The sequence below is a fragment of the Lissotriton vulgaris genome, chromosome 11 (genome assembly GCF_964263255.1).
Source record: "Lissotriton vulgaris chromosome 11, aLisVul1.2, whole genome shotgun sequence".
NCBI lineage: Eukaryota > Metazoa > Chordata > Amphibia > Caudata > Salamandridae > Lissotriton > Lissotriton vulgaris.
The window spans coordinates 37,293,640-37,316,999 of NC_141699.1; the positions used below are offsets into that span (position 1 = coordinate 37,293,640).

The 23,360-nt window shown below is 46.1% G+C and overlaps 1 protein-coding gene across 1 annotated transcript in view; it reads right to left on the reverse strand.

Annotated features, from left to right (window-relative positions):
* Window positions 1-23,360, reverse strand: part of LOC147678918 (uncharacterized) — a 474,950-nt gene that overhangs the window by 86,499 nt on the left and 365,091 nt on the right. Inside the window, exon 2 of the mRNA XM_086944690.1 lies at window positions 7,652-7,760. Within this exon, the coding sequence (XP_086800816.1) occupies window positions 7,652-7,760 (109 nt within the window). The remainder of the gene's footprint in view (window positions 1-7,651; window positions 7,761-23,360) is intronic.

Genomic DNA, 23,360 nt, shown 5'->3' on the forward strand with positions numbered 1-23,360 from the left:
AGAAGCCCCTCGGTATACAGCGACCACCTGGAAAACAGGCCCCGAAACCAAGTTCACACCCTCATGACCAGAGAGCGTGCACCTTTCATCTGTTCTGCAATTACACACCCTGAATGACCCCCCCCCCCATTCCCCCCACACACACACACACACACACACACACAAGTGCAGGGCCCTCATCACCCAGCTGAACCCATTGGTAGCCTCAACCCCAGGGTCGTACTGGGGCAGAAATAAAAGTGGCCCTAATAGCAGTCCAGATAGCTGAAAAAGTGCCCGGCATTTGCAAAGCAGGCTAGTTTTGTACTTAAAACGCACTGTAAGGGCCTTTTGCACGATATAGGCGCGTGCATGCACCTTTGTTCATTGCAGGCAATGTTTGTGCTAATATCCGGTGAATCAGCCCACGAGACCATGAAACAGGCTGACCCTGTCCTGCGCCCCTCACCTTCTGCACGGAGCAGATGCTGACATTTGTCAGCCCTTCTTTAGACCCCCTACACCTTACTCTAACCCCGTAGAGCCCCTACCTGCGTTTAATCCACCTCAGTACGGGCCACCCTGAAGGACTGGGTTCTTTTCGACCCAGCGGTGCCAGGGCACAACACCTGAAACCTTCGTGGGTAACCTGCTCCGGCGTACAAGTCACAGAGACGCGGGACACTTCCTTCGACGTCAAAGATTCAAGGTTTATTTGCTGCAGGGAACACAGAAGTCACAGGAAGTACATCAAGTGTAGTTCGGGGAGACTGCTTCAAATTGGTTCTGTGGATCGCTCCTTTTATACAGTTTTTACCCATAGGATAACATTGAACACAAAAGTTTACAACCCGGTTCCCACATTTAGCTCCCAGAGGGGTCGCTTTGGTCACTTTGAAACACACAAGGTCCGGAACATAAGTGCGGAAACATTTGGCGGTTCCCAACTGTAAAAACCCATCTTCCCACCATTAACAAATTCCAATCAGCAGTAAAGTAGATCGAAATAGGAGCGAAGACAGGTGCAGAGGAAGACGGAGACAGTGGGGAGATCGGAAAGGGTGTAAAAGGGGAGGTATCGAGAAACACGAGATACAGGCATCAAAGGGACGTGCCTAATGAGATGCACGGCTTGAGACAATAAGCCCGTGCGGCAAGATGAGCCTCGAGCGGCGCCACCTGCCTTACAGCAGCAACCCCCCCGTCATAAAGACACTTACAAAGAACATGTGTCTTCCGCAAATATCTTGGGAGTCCCAGGGTCGCGAAGCGGACAGCGTCCGTTCGCTGACTACTTGAGGGCAAGAGACAAAATGGATGCCGTATCTAAGATGGAACCCGTGGGTACAGATGAAAAACCCACATAACAAACGAACGGTTTAAGTTAGCACAGCGAAACTGCGCACACTTACTAAACTCGTCATTTGCGGTTCATAGATACAAGACTCGACCATATTCGTGCGAGTCGAAAACACCACTTACAATTGTCACGGAACCTCAGACGCTCCTTTTGCCCTCATGTAGGCAAGCACTAGTCGGAATCATATTCGATATTCATCAGACCATCAAGATGTCGTTGTAGCATAGCTCTGTCCAATCGAGTCCCCTTGGTAACAGATGGTTGTCTCATACACGTTGTAGCACAGAGGCCACATAAGGCAGGACCACACTGCACACAAAGGCAACACGTGAACAGGAACACTACCACAACTCCGATGATCATCAGAATCTTCCAACCCCAAGTCGATATCAGGCCCCAAAACCATCCAAGTAGCGTCCAATCCCCTACATCCACGTGTATGGATTCGGAGATCTTATGCAACTTCGAGATGGCTTGATAGACAGTAGGAGCATTATCTGGAATGAAAATGCAGCAGCTCGAATGGATCACCCTACATACCCCACCGCGATCTGCTAAGACGACATCTAAAACCATACGGTTTTGTAACGTCATAAGTCTCTCCGCCTGAAGTTCTGTGGTGATATTACCAAGGGCACTGGCAGTAATATTAGCTGTCGATTCTACCACTCGAGTCAACTGTCTCAGGTTCCTACTATTAACCATAGGTCCCCAAAACGGGAGGAAACCCTTGAAAAAGTCTCCTGCCTCTTGACCGGCAGTGTCCTCTGCGCTAATTACGCCTCGTACAACTCTAGTCTTATGGTAATCGGCATCTACAGTGAACGTCGGAGGCAACAGATTTGCAATAAAACATGAGCCCATGAAGTCTGCGGGCAACCATGTGTATGCACGATCATAACAGATAAAGTATGTACCCTTGGCAGCCAGAAACACAGGGGACGAGAACATTGGCAGAACGTAACTTTCAGTGCAAGCACTTGCTCCAGGTAGGGCTTGCGAACCACGACCCACAAGACAAAGATTACCAGTGTGGGGTACGACCCATATTGGAGGCGAGCTTTTAAGCTGCTTTTCACTAGTGAACATACTATATTCCCCTCTACTTAGGACCCTATAGGCTTGTACCTCCTCTTCAGGGATAAGAAAAGGATCATGGATCTCATCTTCCATATCCTCTATTGCCATCGATAGCAGCCTCTGATACGAGGTAGGACCAGAGTTGGGGGAACGTTGTTCTTGAATGGGGTGGAAACCCAGTGTGCTTCGAAACATTGTTTGGAATGCTCGAGCTGACCCTTGGGAACTATACGGTAACACCAGATATGGAATTCCCTTACCCGCAGTATGTGGCATCAACCCACACACCCAACAATTAGTAGTGTTAACCACTAACTGATGCTGATGGAGGAGCTGAATAAAGGAATTGTTGCGGAATTCTACACGTCTAGCCTGCTCGTGTTCCGGTAACATGTGAAAGGAATGGGGAGAAGCAGTAGTGGTAAGATTAGGGTGAGGAGTAGGAGTAGGGGTAGCAGGTAAGAAGTAAGACATAGTGTAATACACCCCACCCGCCAATAATGCAGAAGCAGTCAAAAACAACACAAACAATTGAAATATGAAACATTTGGTACGACTGAGTTGCTGCAGCTTGAATCTGTATGCCTGAGCTCCTTCCAAATCACTCAGCTTTGAAAATGCCATTCCCTACGACCGTCCGCAACGTTTCTTGACGCACTTCGTTCTGTGCAGCAATAGTCAATCCCCAGGAGTTCCTAGGAACCGACGGCCTTTAACCTAGCGTCAAGACCTACTGTCCAGAAGGAAGTACGCGCGCGGCCCTACGGCCCTTAATACACAATATGTATATATATAAGCACAATGTCTCTCAGCTGTGGAAGTAAAAAAAGATACAAGGAAGAAGCTTGATATATGTACAAAAAAATTTCAATGATACGAATGTTCAAAACTGATCATGGGAAACGAAGATATTGCAGTTGTCAATTTCAGCAAAGCAAGAAAATTTTATTTGTCCTTAGTGTGAGATCGCAAAGAATATCGATGTTTCCCGGGACGTGTCTGCTCGTCGAACAAAGGATCCGTTGAAGAAACAGCGTCCTGCTGATCAGTTGGTTGATCTGGTCCTGAGTCTTTTGCTGACAAGTGTTCAACAGTGGCTCTCTGCTGCGCTGAGGGTTCTCCAACAAGCTGTGCGTCGCTAAAAGGTACAAACGCCGGCAATGTTTCTGTTTCTGTTGACGCAATGCCTTTCCTTACCCACGGGTCTGCCGGCAGAGGAATAGGGACTCGCTTACAATGGGTAGCATGTACCCAATTTTTCCGCCCCTCAAGACGAACGGCAGTCCTCGTGGCCAGGAGTACCTGGTAAGGTCCGGTAAATCGGGGGTCCAGATTGTTCTTGCGTGAAAAGTTGCGAGTAACCACCCAGTCCCCGGGCTGGAGCTGGTGGCCTGGACCCTCCGTCTGCGTCGGCAAGGCGTCGTAAACCTGTTGGTGAATTAACCTCAGTTTAGCAGTCAAGTCATGTAAGTAGTCAATCAACATCGGATACTCAAGATCAGAGAATATTCCTGGCCTAGGAACCCCCCACACATTCGCAGGACGGCCGAACACTATTTCATAGGGACTAAGCCCTATTCGGGAGTGTACAGTCGCCCTAGTTGACAGTAGTGCTAGAGGCAAAGCATCAGGCCACGAAAGTCCAGTCGTAGCCTGAATCTTCGCTAGTTTTAGTTTAAGGGTGCCATTGTACCCCTCAACCAATCCAGCTGACTGGGGATGATTGGCGCTATGGAATTTTTGATTAATTCCAAGGCCCTTACACACACTCTTCATCACACTTCCAACAAACTCACTTCCGTTATCTGACCACACGACTCTAGGCATTCCATACCGAGGAAAGTATTCCTTCAGTAGGATTTTCGCAGTAGACAAAGCAGTATTGTCTTTGAGGGGATAGGCCTCGATCCATCGGGAGAATGCACAAACCACAACCAAAACGTATTTCAGGCTATTGCATCGCTCCATATGGATGAAGTCCAATTGGATCACCTCAAAGGGATACGAAGGAGGAGCAAAACTGCCAGGGGGAGTTGGGGTTCCTTTGCCAGGATTGTACATTATACACACCATACAATTCTTCACCAAACGTTCAGCACATTTCGTAATTCCATCATTCTTCCACACAGCAGCCAGCAACTTGCAAATGCCTTTCGCGCTAATATGTGCTAACCCATGTGCCATTGTCACAACGGCCAGCACATACGCATCAGGCAACATCCATCTTTTCTGATCTGACAAATCAATCCAACAACCATTCGCATCCAACTTTCCCGTACTTTCTTTCCACTTCGTCTTTTCAGTCTCAGTGGCCTCATTCTGAATTGCTTTCACGCTCTCTATGGTATCTTCACACATACTTGATTCTGTAGGCCACCTAACCGAACTCGTCACATACATTCGAGTGCTAAGGTTCCGGGCAGTCTCCTTAGCAATCTCATCTGCAAACGCATTACCACGACCAACATCATCCGTCACTTTACGATGCGCACTACACTTAACAATTGCAACTTGCGCAGGCAAAGTCAATGCATCCAAAAGATCGTTCACAAGCTGGCCATGCTGTATTTTCGTGCCATGCGACGTCAAGAAACCACGCTCTCGCCACAATCGTCCAAAACTATGCGCTACACCGAAAGCGTACTGGCTATCGGTGTACACATTCACACGTTTCCCTTTCGCTAACACACATGCTCTAGTGAGAGCAATCAGCTCTGCAGCTTGGGCAGAATTCTGATTCAATCTTGCAGTCTCAACAACAGTATTCAATGTTACAACAGCATAAGCAGTAGTCACATCGCCATTCGGCAACTTAAAACATGACCCATCCACATACAGAGTGCCATCCGGGTCTTCCAATGGGGTGTTTTTAAGGTCCACTCGACCTTTTGTTTCCTCTTCTGTCCGCAAGTAACAGTCATGTTCTGCTACTTCATCTGACTCTGCACTAATTGGTAACAAAGTTGCCGGATTTAGGACATTACAACGTTTTATCTGAATGTGGCTTGCCAAGAGCGTCAATTCATACCCAGACAACCTCGCACTCGTCAAGTGCTGAGTTTTCGTTCGATTCAAAAGAGTATCGACTGCATGCGGAACCATCACCGTAAGCATATTATCCATGACCAATCCTGCTGATTGTCGGATAGAGACCGCAGCTGCCGCAGTTGCTCTCAAACAACTCGGCAATGCTCTAGCTACTGGGTCTAAGGTCGAGGAAAAATATGCACATGGACGTTGCTTACCACCAAAAGGTTGCGTTAGAACACTCAAAGCACAACCTTCCCTCTCGTGAACATATAACGTGAACGGCTTACTGTAATCAGGGGTACCTAACACAGGAGCCGAACACAATGAATCACGTAATTCAGAAAAACTTTTCTGACATTCTTCCGTCCATGGTAAAGGAGTTGAAACATCCTTGCACGTAAGAGCCACCAATGGTTTCGCTAGCAATGAAAAATTAGGAATCCACTGCCTGCAGTACGACGTGATACCTAGAAAGGCACGCACATCTCTTTGGGTTTGTGGCACAGCCATTCGCGCAATCGCTGCAATTCTCTCAGGGGTCAATCTCCTTCCCTCCTTTGACAATAAGTGACCTAGATAGGTTACTTCTTGACAACAATATTGGAGTTTAGAAGGTGACACCTTGTGATTCAACTCACAGAGATGTTGCAGCAACGACACTGTAGCAATTTTGCAAATGTCCTGAGTATCAGCAGCCACCAATAAGTCGTCGACGTATTGGATTAAAGCCGCACCAACCGGCAACCGAAACGCATCCAGTTGACCCTTCAAAGCTTGACTGTAAATCGATGGACTTTCACAGTAGCCCTGAGGAGCGCGTTTGAACCGGAAGCTACGTCCACCAAGAGAGAAACCGAAAAGGTCCCTGCTCTCTTCGGCAATCGGGATGCTGAAAAATGCATTTTTCAAATCAATCACCGAGAACCATGAAGCAGTAGCTGGAATCAGAGTCAGTAGCGCCGTGATGTCAGGCACAACAGGAAATTGAGGAACCACAATTTTATTTACCTCCCGTAAATCGATAACAAAACGATAAACAGGCGGTTTGGTAGGATCAGTACGTTTAAGAATGGGCAGTACAGGGCTGTTGCACACGTTTCCCCGAGTCTCCTCAATAACATCTTTCTCGATCAAATCATAGATGATCGCTAACAAAGCTCGTTCACCATCAAGGGAGATACGGTATTGGGGAACACGTGGCAATCGCACATTAGATTTCAACTGAACAACATAAGGGGAGATATCAAGTAGGCCCACATCATTTGGACCCGTCGCCCACAAAGACGCAGGAAGAGAACTCAATTCCGGTGGAAGCTTATCGAGGGACAAATACATGGGAGAGACTACCCTCTCTCCTAACGTAAGCTTTACACCCGCAGGAGAACAATACAAAGTTGCATACAAACGTTTAAGCAAATCCAGACCCAAAAGATTTTCGCCACAACCAGTAGTCAAAATCAACGGAGCTTCGAGCTCACGAGGCCCAATTTTAAGGGGCAAAGGGCGCGAAACTGGATTGCTAATGGGGGCGCCAGAGAATCCAACGGAAACATTTGTTAAGCCAGACAAAGGTGCGCCAGGGAGTTTCGAATGCATGATAGAACTTTTCGCTGCACCAGTGTCCAACAGAAAAGGCTCAACGACGCCCGATGTAGCAACTGCGACGTAAGGCCCTCTCTGATCAACCGGAACTGATACCACTCCCTCTCCTTGTCTTTGGCTGTCCTAGTAATTACTGTCGTCAGTCCCCTGATCGACGTAATAATCGTCTACATTGTACTGCGCAGATCGTCCTTGCGATGATCCACGTTGATCGAAACAGTTATTAGAATTTGATGAATTGTCAGAACGATCATTCTGAGCACCACGACCTCTACCACGTGATGCGTGCTGTGAACCACCACGGCCTCCTTTGGATGAATTACCACTATTACGTTCGTTTAAAGCAGGACAATTGAATTTAATGTGTCCCTCCTGTCTACAATAAGCACATTGATTGTACCCTAACGAGGATCTTTGGAAAGAGGAATCATTACGCGACTGCGATCGATTCGATTGCGACTGTGATCTATTCTGCTGAGACGCATTCTGATTAGAACGTGGCGGATACGCTTGTTGTAACAACACTTTAGTTTTTAGCTCTTTCGTCTTTTTATCAGCACGGTCATTTTCTTCTGTCTCTCTATTCTCGTAATATTGTGCCGTAGCCAATATCTGAGCTGAGGTAGAAACGGCCCATGCACTTTCTGAATTCTTTAATTTATTGCTGAGATCGGGCAACAAGTTCGACACGAATTTATCCACAAACAACCTCTGTCCACCCTCAGTACCCATATCCTGTCCACTATGATCAATGAATGCTTCCTCGAACCTCGTAAAGAAGTCGGAAACACTCTCATCTTTCTTCTGCTTACAGGCTGACAACTTGTCCCAATTTACCCTCATAGCTGGCATAAGCGTTTTCATTAATGTTATTATCCGCTGAGGAAGAGCAGTAATCAATTGTTCAGGCTTAGCACCACCGACTTGCAACCCATCTGACGCTACAATGGCTGCCCAATCCCCACCCAATTCAGTTGCGTGATCTTGGTGACGAATCTTAGCCCATACCGGTTGCGGTACGACGTTGCCAAACAACATGTCGATATCGGCAAGATTCATTACCGTAGCATCTACGAGCTGCGATAGTTCCTTGTAATACCCTGCAGGATTTTTGCGAGGGTCGGGCAAAGATTGCTTCACCTGTAACACTTCCGATCTTTTCCATGGGAGGTGTATCCATACTCTCTGGAAGAATGGCGGAACCGGGGGGTTTGCCCCAGGATTACCTGGCATCCAAACTGGCGGAACTTCACGCATAGGGTATTGGCCAGATTCGTCTACTTTTTCAATATCCTCGACAAACAGTGCATGTGGAATAGGAGCGGGTCGAAGAGATAGCAACCGCTCAATAGCCCGTCGGACATTAGTATCGACTATCAGTCCAGTTGCGAACTGAAGCCGAAGTTCAGACAGGGCGGTCAGCACCTCGTCAGGCGCATTGGCCGCTATCTGATCATGTAGGAACTTGCACATTTCGTCAAACACATATCTCTGAGTCGGTATGTTGAATTGATTAAACGTTTCGAGGACAACACGGGGTGGATTTCTAAGAGGGTTTACCATCCAACCCATCGCCATATTATATAGCGCAACACGTTCTCTGTTTCCAGGAAGCTGACTACGTCTCTGAGGACCATCAGAACCAGCAGACCCAAAAACAGGTCCGAGCGACTGAAAGAAGTTTGTCGCAAGGGGAGAATTACGATTACGAGTAGAGGGAGAAGAGTAAGACACAGGACTAACAAGAGAAGGAGTAGAGACAGTAGCAACAACAGGGGTTAACAACACAGGAGCAGTAGCGGGAGCAGGAGTATGTGGAAGCGGAGGAGCAGTAGGAATAGAAACAGACAAAGGAGCAGGAACAGTCGGAAGAGCGGGTGCAGGTTGAGGAACTGGTGGAGGAACAATAGGTGGAAGAACAGGTACGGCAGGGACCACAGGAGCTGCGGTACCCTGTACGTACGGAGGTGGCGACTTCATAAGATAGGACATTAAAGGATCCTCAACTGCCTCTTCCTTCTTATCCGACTCCGTAGGCAAAGCGGGATAGCATTTATCTATGGTCATACGCTGTAGCCTCTCAAACACTTCCTTATCCTTATCCTCCTTATCACGCTGGAACTGCTCAGCTTTCTTCACTATGGTAGCAACATTATCTCGCTGACTACATTTATTCTGTCTGATTTCTTTCTGTCGGGCTTCTTTGCGCCACAACCGAAAGGCATCAAACATGGCCGGCCTAGATTTACGTTCAAACAACTTTATTTCCAAATTATCTAAGATCGACGCCTCGAAGCTACCGTGAGGTGGCCAACGAAGGTCGCCGTCTTTCTTTGTATATTTAACCCAATAATCGTTAAAAGCAATCGGGCCTAGCCCATGTTTGCTATATAAGTCATAAGTAGGAGTTCCAACCGGAGGTATCGGACATGAGTCCTCCAGCAGGGAATCCGCACCACAAGGTCTAAAACAACTGAACAAAGTACTGCGACCAGGCATCTCGCACACTAGCCGAGTTTCACAAACTTCAAGGGTTACGGGATTTACCAAGTCCCAGCAAAGAACAAAACCCTCGGTTTTTGGCGGCTGCAGTCGTCAAACAATACAACAACAAAGTACGCTAGCAAAGTGTCACCGACAAAAACACTCACACAGCGTGAACAACAAAAACACTCGCTAAAGTGTCAACAACCAAGAACTCTGGGAGCGACCCACAAATACTTAACTCAAAGATCGATGGCGTCCTCAGGAAGGCCCGTCAATCGTCTCGCTATACCAAGGTCTACGCCAGGCGCCAAAACAGGTCTACAGTCAGGGCAGCAGTCCGTCGCAGCCGTCAGGAGGCGGGAATCTTCGCGGGAAAAGTCTTCGGGCCACTTATTTCGACAACAGGATCGATGAAGCGGGGTGCACCTTCCCTCGGAGATTTCACACGAAGTTCCTCACGATCGTCGGGCTTGGACCGGTACCACTGATGCAGCCCCACGTTGGGCGCCAACTGAAGGACTGGGTTCTTTTCGACCCAGCGGTGCCAGGGCACAACACCTGAAACCTTCGTGGGTAACCTGCTCCGGCGTACAAGTCACAGAGACGCGGGACACTTCCTTCGACGTCAAAGATTCAAGGTTTATTTGCTGCAGGGAACACAGAAGTCACAGGAAGTACATCAAGTGTAGTTCGGGGAGACTGCTTCAAATTGGTTCTGTGGATCGCTCCTTTTATACAGTTTTTACCCATAGGATAACATTGAACACAAAAGTTTACAACCCGGTTCCCACATTTAGCTCCCAGAGGGGTCGCTTTGGTCACTTTGAAACACACAAGGTCCGGAACATAAGTGCGGAAACATTTGGCGGTTCCCAACTGTAAAAACCCATCTTCCCACCATTAACAAATTCCAATCAGCAGTAAAGTAGATCGAAATAGGAGCGAAGACAGGTGCAGAGGAAGACGGAGACAGTGGGGAGATCGGAAAGGGTGTAAAAGGGGAGGTATCGAGAAACACGAGATACAGGCATCAAAGGGACGTGCCTAATGAGATGCACGGCTTGAGACAATAAGCCCGTGCGGCAAGATGAGCCTCGAGCGGCGCCACCTGCCTTACAGCAGCAACCCCCCCGTCATAAAGACACTTACAAAGAACATGTGTCTTCCGCAAATATCTTGGGAGTCCCAGGGTCGCGAAGCGGACAGCGTCCGTTCGCTGACTACTTGAGGGCAAGAGACAAAATGGATGCCGTATCTAAGATGGAACCCGTGGGTACAGATGAAAAACCCACATAACAAACGAACGGTTTAAGTTAGCACAGCGAAACTGCGCACACTTACTAAACTCGTCATTTGCGGTTCATAGATACAAGACTCGACCATATTCGTGCGAGTCGAAAACACCACTTACAATTGTCACGGAACCTCAACCCACTCCAGCAGAGGATCAGGGAGTGCCGTGTGAAATGCTCGAGAGCTGACGTCAAGTACAGAAAGTAGCAGTGAACACCGCCAGAGAATCATCTGCAGATCAACAAAGCAGCAAATAAATACAACGTGCGAGCATCACTGGTGCAAACACGACTATTCCAAGTATATAAAACTGCCACAGGACAGACAAACTCTACTAAAAACCACTGCTGCCATTCAGAAACACAAAGCGCCACTGATAGAAATACACAAAACTCGCTACAGTAAATTACACGGAGCACCACGGCCATAAAACACACTTCAGCACTGCTGTGAGAGAGCGCAATTTGAATATAAAGTATATCGTAGCCATATCTAGACGCATATGTTATAAACGTAGGAATGAAACGCATATCGTAATGTAAAGTGGACGATTATAGCATAAAGGTCAACTAACGTGATAACATGGTATAGGAAATGTAAATGTATTCACGTGTTAAACATGCATTAGATTTAGAAGTCCCGTATATATAATGAGTAAACATAGAAATGTGTAGAAATGCTTAAGAAATGTAGAACGTGCACAGTAGAATTCGTGTACGTGTGTAACTTTATATGGAAAGACGTAGAGAAATGTAACGTGGATAAATGTATAAGAGAACTTACATAACGATGTAAGTAAGGAGAATGCATAAGTTATACTCTACGCAGTCGTATTCCGTGTATTATATATTCTATGTAAAATGTATTCAAGTATAGCTAAGACTTTTTGCTAAAATACGAATATATAAATGTATGCCAAAGGTTATACTGTGTAGAGGGGTTTTTAGGAATGCTAGAAGAGTTTAGGTCATTTGTGATTATAACCCGACTGACCAAGAGTTCGAAGGAGCATAGTCAAATGTATGTAATTTAGAGGGCTTGTAAAAGTCGTAAATAGCTTGATGTGGACGTGAGAGCCAAGAAGTCTAGCACTTGTTAGATTTAAGGTGACAATGCCGGACGGAGTTTATTGCTCGAACGTGAGGAGAGACACTTTTGAATGTGAACTATGTTGTGACAAGAGTATTCACAGGATCTAGAAGGTTAAAGAGTTGCAGGTATAAGTTAAAGACTTGTCTAAGTTCATATGACATTTGATCCGAAAGAGTCAGTAAAAGTCGCCAATGAGATGATGAAGATGACATCTAAGGAGAAAGGTCAACTTAAGGAACGACGCAAGGAATGGACCAATGGAAGAAGCAGGAAGTTGACATCATCGGGGAAAGTCCGTGGTGGGCGTCAAGGGGCGTTCCACCCACACTGTGATTGTGTATTTTAGGGACAGCACCCCGGGGAGGAGGTAGCAATTGGCGATCAGGAGAGGGCAATCAGAGAAGGGCGAATTGCTCAGAGCAAAGGCAAGGGTAGATGCCTTGAGCAGATGCGCTGAGAGATCAGAGCGCAAGGGAGCAGTAGGCCGAGGACCCTTAGAGAGAGCGGATGGGTAGGCAGATAGGGTACTGCTTCTGAAACTTAAGATTCCTTTAGAGGCTAAGAGAGTTTGAACTTCTTTGGAAGTCAAACTGCTGACACCTTTTTAGGGAAGAAACTTGCGAAGTAGGGATGTCACGTAGCATAGAGTAGGGACAGTTTTAACTTGATTATTTTATCTTACTGCAGATGACGCCGAAGGAACCACTTCACAACGAAGCATAAGTTGCTGATATCGTAACTGATTTTGTATTTTGTATACTTTGAGATTTTATCCGAAGTGGATTGTATTGCATTCAAAATTACTTCATATAAAAACTCTTAAACTTTATCAGTTGTAAGTGGTTCTTCAGAGTGGCGTCAGTTAATGGGGTTTGTCTAACCTATGCGGGGGTTGTCTTTTACTCAATGACAGATACAACTCGGTCCGAAATTGACGAATGAGATAAATTATTAAAATGATCATAATCATAAATTGATATCAAAATCTCATTCCCCGCAGTTGGTAGCAGAGTATGATGGTTATCTTCTTGAGGAAGACGACCTAGGCCAGGTTAGTTTACCTCAAGGTCCCTAGTCATCGTCGACCAGAAGAAGAATTGCAGCCGAAGACGGTGCTGACGGTGCGTCGAGGGAAAAGCAGCAGAATCGGTCGAGAGTGAGTATAAGGGTCATGTGTTGTAAGATTGCGGTGTTTTATGTTGTTCCTGTGTTGTAATGTCAAGCGGAGTTGAATGCCTGTAGGGTGATTGGGGGAAGGTTGTGAGCGCGCGCAACCGGATGAAATCTTATGTCCAGAGGACTTAAGTGGTTCGGGTGTATCGAACACCCAGAGTAATTTGTCTACCATTGAAAGGGGGTCATGAGGTACCATTGATTTCCCGACAGTCGATGATAGGGGGAGCGTATGTGTGAGTGAATGGGTAGCGGACGCTGGTCGTACGTTTACTGTGTGTAAGTAACCTATCAGTTGAGGCAAGTGTCCGACCGTAAGAGGAAAGACGCTGTGCCAGTTGAGGTAGCAATTACAGTTAGACTGTGGCCGTACAGTCAGAGAAAAGTGATCGCTTGGACGGAAGTAGTCATTTTTCAGTGTATGAATGAAAACGCATGTGAGATCGTGAGACAAGTTGAGAAACGAGGGAAGCTGCTGAAGAAGAGACAAGTGACGTCAGCGTAGAGCCGCGCTGAGATTGGTCGGTCAGCGTAGAACCGTGCTGGGATAGGCGGTTAAGCGAGAGTCGCACAGGGATTGGTGGTAGTCATCAAGACGTAAATAAGGAAGAGAATTAGCAAGGATCAAAATGAAGTGTTTCAAGGGTTTAGGAAAAATCTTTAAAAGAAAAAGGAGAAATTTATATGCCGGAGAAGAAGCTCCACCAGAGGGCACACCAGCTTATTATATGGCAGTAAATGTAGGCTTACATTCGATATTGTGGATTTCCGAGTGGCACATGCTAACTGAAGGGCATAAAGAACTGGCGTTTCCGAGATTTGGAACGTTTAAGCTAGATGTGTTGAACCAGCTGAAAGCGACAATGCTTTCAATGAGACCTTTACCGAGGCCAACACAATTTGAAGCTCTTGGTGTGTGGTTTAGAACAGCACACGAAAGGGGCGTAAAGAGGCGCCAAGAGAGAGTGAGACGATCAGTAAAGGCAGTACAGGATGCCAAATGGGATGAAGAAGCTAAGAAATGGAGAGTACAAAAGATAGAAGCGGACAAACTGTTCACCATGATAGAGGCTACGGGGGAAAGGAAACCTCTAGAACAAGAAGATGAGGAAAGCGAGTCGGAGGAGGCTCTAATAGAGAGGTTATTAACAGATAGACCACCTCCATACAGCGGTGAACTTGCGAGTCCCATATTACCGCAAGCAGACGGAGCTAGGTGGGGGGAATATAAATCGATCCCAGTAACAGAGTGGGACGCTAACAAGACTGAGGAAATACCCCAAACTAGTTCTGAACAGAGAGTAGTGGGAAGATTTGTGGTCCAGAAGGTGCCAGAGACGCAATGCGCTAGGTCGTACCAAATGCCGGACGCCTTGCAGGTTCCGGTTACCATAGGCCCTATTGTGTCAATCTATAACCCAGAAGGGGTCCAGCAGGAGGAACAGGCACGATGGGACAGTGAAAGAGCAGAAGTGGAGAATAGGAATGCCACAATGAATCCCCACAGGCAAATACGAGCACCAATAAGTCGGAGTACCCCATTAGATTCTGCAACGGGTCTCAGGGTAGAACAGGGAGGTCAAAGAGGGCCAATGAATTTGAGAGGTCCTAAACCGAAGTCTTTTAAGGAGTTAAGAGAATATTTGAAAGAATGGGAAACTGTCGAAGAGGCTCGGGGTAGGAGTTTAGAAACGGGACCTGAGTGGAGAGAAGAGGACAACAGGATTCTCTCTCATTGTGGAGCTGGCGAAAGCAGCCCCGAGTGGGAGAGAGGAAGTCAAGAGAGCAGAAGAGATACTTGTCCTACCAATAGCGGCAATAGGCTAATGTGCGAAGACAGAAGTGCAGGGTGTGGCGAAGTGCCTCGCGTCACCTTCAGTGAAGGGGAACGTAGGACACAGGAGTACCGGAATACCTTTAGGTGCACACATCATGCCCCAGGTGAAGACGTGAGACACTGGAGTCACGGAAACATGGAGAGTCGCGAAGCGTCTCGACATGCATCCGGCGATAGTGGACGGAGTCAGGAGAACATAGGGAGTCGCGAAACGTCTCGCCATCCATCCGGTGATCGCAAAAGAGATCACGGGAATATGGAGGGCCGTGAAGGACCTTATCGTTTATTAAGCGACACCAGACAACAAGCGAGTTACGGTGGGTTAGAACAGAACGGTGGATCCTATCTCACATCTGGAGAAACCGAGCCGAAAAGTCGGAACGTAGGGTTGGGGGACGGAGCATTATTCCACCATACCCCACGTGAAGATGGAAAGGCTTGGGATCTAGAGGGGTGGGAACGAAGAGAAGGAAAGAAGACTCCTCATAACTCACCTGTGCTCAGGCGTAGGGCGCATAGTGGAGGTGAGAGGGATATGAGAGAACAACACAGAACTGAAATGCTGAAAGCTGAAATAAAAGCAAAACGACTTGACGTAATGAGTTTGAAGTCAGACTTGGATGAAATAATTGATGGCACAGTCGCACTAGAGAGATTAGATTTGTATACACCAGATAAAATACTGTTCTTATCCAAGGATATTACTCGTAGAGCGAGGTCAGCTCATGAGAACCTATCTAATTTGGCGAACAGGTACATGGTAGACCTGTCGCGAACTAAGGCTTTACAGAGCAACCATAGGCTAACTTGCACAGATCGGGATCTGGATGAGCGTAGAACGATCGCGCTGAAGGTACACATAAGGGAATTGATTTTAAGTATCAGAATATGGAGAGATCTGGATAGATGGGAGGAAAGATGGTCCAAGAAAGGCTCCGTTAGACGGAGTGTGCTTGGGAAGTCCCAGGACGCAGACTTGATGCGAATGGAAGCCTTCCCTTTGCGAGAAATCGCGAATGGAAGCTACGTTCACGTGCCCTGGAGTAGGGGGGATTTGGCGGCATTTACCAATTCCTTCCCAAAGCTTAGGGATAATCCCGTTGAGTGGTACAAACAGGTAGAAAGATTCGTGAAGATCTCGAAGGTACTGTGGATCGATTTGAACACACTGTTCGATATCGTAGTACCTGGAGATTTGTGGACGGCGTGCAAGCTTAGTGTTGAATGGCCTAATTGTGAGCCTCCGAGAGATACTCGGACAAATGGTCCATCAGTTAGAGTCATGGAAAAATACGAGAGAGTAATAACATGGCTAAAAGAGAAAGTGCCAGTGCAAGACATAGACTGGGTAAAGATAGATCGAACTACTCAGGAGCCGAAGGAGACAGTTCATGAGTTCTATGAGCGATTACTGAAAGCATTCAAGCAGTACAGCGGGTTAGATGTAATGGATCCTAAGGACATTGGACAGTTTCTTTCGAAGTTTGTCCTCGGATTGAGACCAGAAATATGCCTAATGATCCAACAGCATCTGATCTGTTGGCAGAACAAACCTTTAGATGAGATTCTGAGGTATGCAAGGTACTGTAGTGACGAGATAGACTCTAAGGCAAAGAAGCTTAAAGAAAAGTTAATGCTAGTGCAAATGCAAGCTGCTGGAAAGGATAAACCGCGCCAACAGGGAACAGGAACGCAGGCAAAGAAACTGAATAATCAGAACCGAGATGAGGAAGAAAGACCGAGACCGAGAATGGATATCGCGACACTGAAAAAGACGACGAGATGCCATCAGTGTAATGAGGTGGGACACTGGCGACGCGAGTGTCCTTACAATGTTGAGTCAGGGGAATTAGAGCAGGAGGAGGAAGAGGTTCAGAACAACGTGGTTAAGGGAGCCACAGTCCCGAAGGGCAAGTTTGTCAGAGGGGGGAATCAGACTCCTCGAGCCCCGTTTCCTCAACCACCTCGCATCTCAAACGGAGGGAAAACCTACAGACAGATGCCATTGTTTGTAGGAGGAGAGGAATGCTACTACGTTGATCCACTTACAGGGCAGCGGGCGAATAGGGAGGAAGATTGTACTCTAGGAGCCGCCTTGGAAGTAGATCAGAGAGGACCATACGTAGAGGCTGAAATAGCGGGATGTCCTACAACCTTTTTGGTGGATACGGGGGCCACTCGATCCACGTTGAGATCCGCGGTAGTCCCAGGTCTGCCAATATCAGGAGAAATGGTTCAGGTGGTAGGGGTCGCGAACAAAAGGATGACGAATCCCCTGACCGAACCAGTGTCAGTAAGGATAGGGAATTACAGTGACGAACATCAGTTTGTGATCTGCGATTCTAGTCCTGTGTGTTTACTAGGGAGAGATTTGCTGTGTAAACTGAACTGCACGATACATTGTACACCAGAAGGAGTAGAAGTGCAGACTAATGACGAGGATGCTGATTTTAAAGTCGTAAACTCAAAAGAGTGTGTGGAACTATATCCTACCTTAACAGTGGAGGAGCTTCCACAGGACTTGAAGGAGAAAGTCTCAGCTGAGGTATGGGATTTTACTGGGGAAGAAATAGGATTGATCAAAGGAGTAGAACCGGTAAAGATCTTGGTAAGACCCCACGCTGAGTATCCAAGAACACCACAGTATAAGCTAACGACAGAGACGATTGCAGGAATGAAGCCTGTGATCGAATCCATGATTAAACAGGGAATACTGAAGGAGATCGTGGGTAGTCCATGTAACTCCCCGATCATGGGTTTGCAGAAACCTAGTGGAAAATACAGAATAGTGCAGGATCTTCGAAAGATTAATAACATTGTTGTCTCATGTTGTCCAGTGGTACCGAATCCATCAGTGATATTATTTCAGATACCGTTCCAAGCTGAATGGTTTACCGTGATAGATTTGTGCCAGGCTTTCTTTTCGATACCGTTAGATGAAGAGAGCCAGTATCTTTTCGCTTTCAAACTGGAAGATCGCGTCTTAACATGGTGTCGTATCCCTCAGGGGTATACAGAAAGCCCGTCGATCTTTAACCAGTTATTGAAACGAAATCTTGAGAGTCTAGTACTGCCCAAGAAGTCAGTTCTGGTTCAGTACATAGACGACCTCCTAGTTGCGTCAGACACTGAGGAAGCTTGCAGAGAAGACACCATCACCCCGTTAAATCACTTGGCCGAGAACGGGCACAAGGTGTCTCCAAGTAAATTGCAATATTGTAAGACTGAGGTGCAATACTTGGGCCATAGGATTGAAAAGGGAAAGCGGAAGGTGTCTCCGGACAGAATAGAGGCGATTATGAAAATGAACGCGCCTACGACCCAAAGAGAAGTCAGGATGTTTCTAGGCATGGTTGGTTATTGTCCACAGTGGATAGCAAACTTTTCACTGAAGGCTAAACCGTTATTGCAACTGACGCACAAAGGAGTAAGTGATCCGGTACCATGGGACAAGGATTGTTTGATGGCATTTTTGCAGCTGAGGGAGGACTTATGTCGCGCCCCGGCTTTGGGAATGCCAGATTACACCAAACTTTTTTTGCTTTACTGCTGCGAGAGAGAGGGATGCGCTTTAGCGGTATTAGCTCAGATCCACGGAGATGCGCGCAGGCCAGTGGCGTATTTTTCGGCTACATTAGATCCAGTAGCCGCAGCGTTGCCCGGATGTCTCAAATCCGTAGCTGCAACGGGTGTCAGCATTGAGAGATCGGAGAGTGTAGTAATGGGACACCAGTTAGTGGTGTATGTGCCGCATTCTGTGGAATTATTAATGACCAGGACCAAGACTCAGCATCTGACGAATAGCAGGCTCACACGCTACGAGCAAGTCATACTGGCTGCCGAGAATGTGACCCTAAAGAGATGCTCTGTCTTGAATCCTGCAACTTTGATGTCACTTCCGAATGAAGTGGACGATGAAAATTGTACAGATCATGACTGCCTCGATGTGACTGAACTATGTACCAAACCAAGACCTGATATCGTAGATGAGCCATTGACAGATCCAGACGAAATTTTCTTCGTTGATGGTTCATGCGTAAGAAACGATGTCGGTCAGCTGAGAGCAGCTTATGCAGTATGCACGATTACCAGAGTTATAGAAGCCGCTTGCCTGGAAGGAGTACACTCCGCACAGGTAGCTGAAATTGTCGCTTTGACTCGTGCTTGCTTAGCAGGTGACAAACTTCGAGTCACCATATACACCGATAGCCAGTATGGTTTCGGGGTAGTTCACGATTACGGGCAGTTATGGTCTCAAAGAGGTTACATGACCTCCTCGGGTTCTCCCATTAGGAATGGAGAATTCGTGAGACTTCTGTTAGAGGCTTTGCAAAAACCTATGGCCATAGCTGTGGTCAAATGTGTTGCGCATACAAAAAATGTTGATTTTGTATCACTAGGAAACAGATATGCTGATGAAGTAGCGCGTTATTGCGCAGAGCAGGGATATTCTCACACTGATGTAAAAGTGGGGGGAATCCAGGAAAGAACTGAATTGACAATGTTACTAGATACTGTAGATACATGGGATGAATTAAGAGCAGTACAAGAAAATGCACCAGATGACGAGAAAAGGAGCTGGGAAACAGCAGGTTGCGGAAAAAGTGAGATGAATTTTTGGGTTTCTGCCGACGGAAGGGCAGTATTACCAAATGAACTTGTTAGTCCAATGGCAAGGAAATTGCATGGATCAGCACACATAGGAAGAGACGCTATGGTGAGAGTATTCAGACAGACGTGGTTCAATCCTAAGTTTAGAGTAGCGGCAGAAGCAGTGTGTCAGCGATGTGCGATCTGTCAGCAACTAAATGTGGGAAAGAGAACACCAGTTACATTGAGTCACATTGGGAGGTCTGGGGGGCCTTTCAACAGGATGCAGATTGACTTTATAGAAATGTCTCCATGCAACAGACTCAGATACGTTTTAGTGATTGTCTGCATATTTTCTAGATGGGTTGAGGCTTACCCTACACGTAGGTGCGATACACTTACAGTAGCAAAATTGTTACTTAGAGAGTTGATACCGAGGTTTGGGGTGCCATCCTCTTTGGAATCGGACAGAGGAACTCATTTTAATAGCGAAGTGGTGAAGATGCTGTGTTCAGCTTTGAATATCGATCAGAAGTTACACTGCAGCTATCGACCAGAAGCTTCAGGGATTGTAGAACAAATTAACAGTACCATCAAGTCTAGACTGGCTAAAGTTTGTTCATCGACATCCCTGAGTTGGCCAGACGCACTTCCAGTAGTTCTTATGAGCATACGTAGCACACCTGATAGAAGGACAGGCCTCTCTCCACACGAAGTGCTAATGGGGAGAGCTATGAGGTTGCCATCGGTTCCGACTGCAGCGCTAGTGAACATCACAGACGATTTGATCTTGGACTACTGCAAGGGACTATCTGATGCCGTTAATTCTGTGTCCCTCCAGGTCCAGGCTGCAGAGGTTCCATCAGTACAGGATTTGTGTCATGACCTGAGTCCAGGAGACTGGGTCCTGGTGAAGAAGCACGTCAGGAAGAACTGCTTAGACGTGCGTTGGCGAGGACCATTTCAAGTCATACTTGTAACAAATACCGCAGTGAAGTGTGGAGGTCTGCCAAACTGGATACATGCCTCACACACCCGAAGAGTGCCAACACCTCCAGAAGAAACAGCTCCTCTCTCGGATGAAAATCCGACGGGAAGCGGAGAAGCCATAGAGGGGGAAAACCAAGCTGGGGAGGTGATCGAAGAAACTGAAACTGTGTTGGAACAGGACGACGAAGGTCAGGACACTAGCGGGACCGAAGTCGCCTCAGGAGAAGAAAGTAATTGGGAGTCCGACACAGATATTGAACAAACTGAGAGTGACCAAGAGACAGGTCCTATAATAAGGAGCGGAAAGACAAAGAGTGACGAAGCCAGTTGGCCGGAGAGAAGGAAAAGGCCAAGTACGAAAGAAAAGAAAGAAAGAACTCTTGTCCCGATCGCTGAAGAATCGGATCAGGAGGAAGGAACGACAGACTCAGGAACGGAGAGTCCACGAAGATCGAGAAGGGTACGTGTGCCCTGCAGAAGGTACGCCACCCCAGAGTGGACTTATCTAGCAGATGTATTGGGGACAGAAATCTGGGAGAGTGAAGAGCGTGAAAGTAATCGATCTCGATCCATTTGTGGCAGTGGAGATATGGATGTTGGCGCCTGGACTCGAGATTGAGGGGTTACTGACTTTCACACTTCCCATACCCCCACGTTTGAGTCAAATTCAAGATCTAGTACTAAAAAGATTACAATTTCCAACAGTTGGTCAGCAAATGTCAGAAGAAGAAGAAAAAGTTATTCGCTTTGAATTATTGATAATTGTTGTGAAAGCTGCAGGTCCGAAAATCATTGTTGATGCATAAAAAGGACTTTTTGTATGTATGTTATAAAGAAGAAGATAACCTAGCGCCGAGTGGAAAGAAGAATAAAATTAGGGATTACATTTAGAGGACGGAGAAGGGCTAGGGTTGTCTGCTGCTAAGAGAGAAAAGGCATTTTTGTGAAAAAGAGACTTTATAGATAAAAAGCACTTTAATGACTGAGAAAGCAACCAAGCAACCGTAGACTGGAAAGGAAACCATTTGCTAGAGAACGAGGTACGCTGTTTGATGACATGGAGAACGGCAACCCAAACAGAAAAGCTAGATGTATAGTAGGTACACTTATAACAGTAGTGATATTTCTCATAATTACAGTAGTGACAATATCTTACATAATAGGACAGGAGAAAGATAAAGAAATAGCGAATGTAAAAACTGTAACGACTTTGAAACCCGCTCTTGTGGGAAAGAAGGAGGAGAGCACTGTTATACGTGAAAAGGCGTTACTTGCAGATGAAGCTCGTAGATTACACGTAGACGAGTCACAGGGAAATTTCAGGTCAAACGCATACGCTAAACTGTTATATGAGTATATCGATGCCATGGAGGCCAAAGATTGCTACGTTTGTATGCAATTGCCGGCTTCTGTAGACGAAGGCATTAGATATCACCATCTCCCATTGACTTATGGGATAACATGTAGTTTACTGCTTAGTATATTTTATGGTAGAGAAGGATTTGAGTACTACTTTTCAAATTATGATTCGGTACTGCCTGAAGTTCCGAATTATAAGCAAATGAATAAGTGGGACTATTACAACAAGGAGGATAGACTGGCTAAATTCTTTCTTCCTTGGGATACACTAGATACATCATATGCACGTAGAAATAATCTGACTTGCAAAGTGTCAGAGGTAGAGAAAAGGTTTATAGCACAAGTAGATGACCGATACAGAAGGCAGAAGATTCTGAAAATGTCAGGACAATGGAAAATAGACTGGACAGAAGAAGAGAAGGCACATAAAAGGAAAGGTAGCAATGGTCCAATAGCATTGGATAGAACGCAGAAAGGAAAGTTATGTTTAGCTCGAAGCAAAACGTATTATGAGAGTGAATTTGTAGGTGAAGTTAGTTGCGAGCACTCTTTTAAACTAGAGTACTACACGAAAGATTTTATGAAAGGGATGCAAGCTATTCCGAATGTGTATTTTGTATGTGGGAGAAATGCCTATGTAAAACTACCTGATAATTGGTATGGTTCATGTTACTTGGCAATTGTCTTCCCCAAAATATATCATGCAAAAGATTTGGCGATAATAGAAGGAAAGGCTTCGACGAGAACGAAAAGGGAAGTAGGAGATGCAGAGGTAGTAGGAGATGTATTTGGAGCGATGTTTCCATGGTTAGGCTTGATCCTCAACGATGTTAAAATCAGAAGGTTAGCGACAGTCGTGGATAGATTGTCTGCCAGTACTGCAAGGTCATTAATGTTAGTAGAAGGGGAGATGCAGTCGATCAGAGCAATGGTTTTACAGAACAGACTTGCTCTAGATGTAATACTAGCAAAAGAAGGCGGAGTTTGTAAAGCTTTGAAAGTTCAGGAATGTTGTACTTATATTCCTGATAATTCAAAACCACTTGAGAAAGTCATACGGAACATTACACAGATTCATCAAGAAATTGAAGATTTATCAAAAATAAATGTTTGGGAAAAAGTAGGAAATGGAGTGGGAAAGGTTGGAAGTTGGTTTGCTAATCTTGGCAAAAGTATAGTTTGGTATATTTTAAAGCCTGTATTAATAGTATTAATTTGCATAATTACATTAGTAGGATTAGTAAAATTGTATAAGTGGTATAGGTCGAACCAGTTACAAAGATCGATGAGAGACCAGGAAAGGAGACTAGCTGTTCTACAAGATCAACAGTATAAAAGTCTGAGAGCACTTGAATCGATAAAAAGAGGAACTGATGTAACTAGTTCGGTATAAAAGATGTATTCAAATTGCTTTTAGTGATGACTCCTAAAAGTCATCAAAGGGGGGAACTGAGAGAGCGCAATTTGAATATAAAGTATATCGTAGCC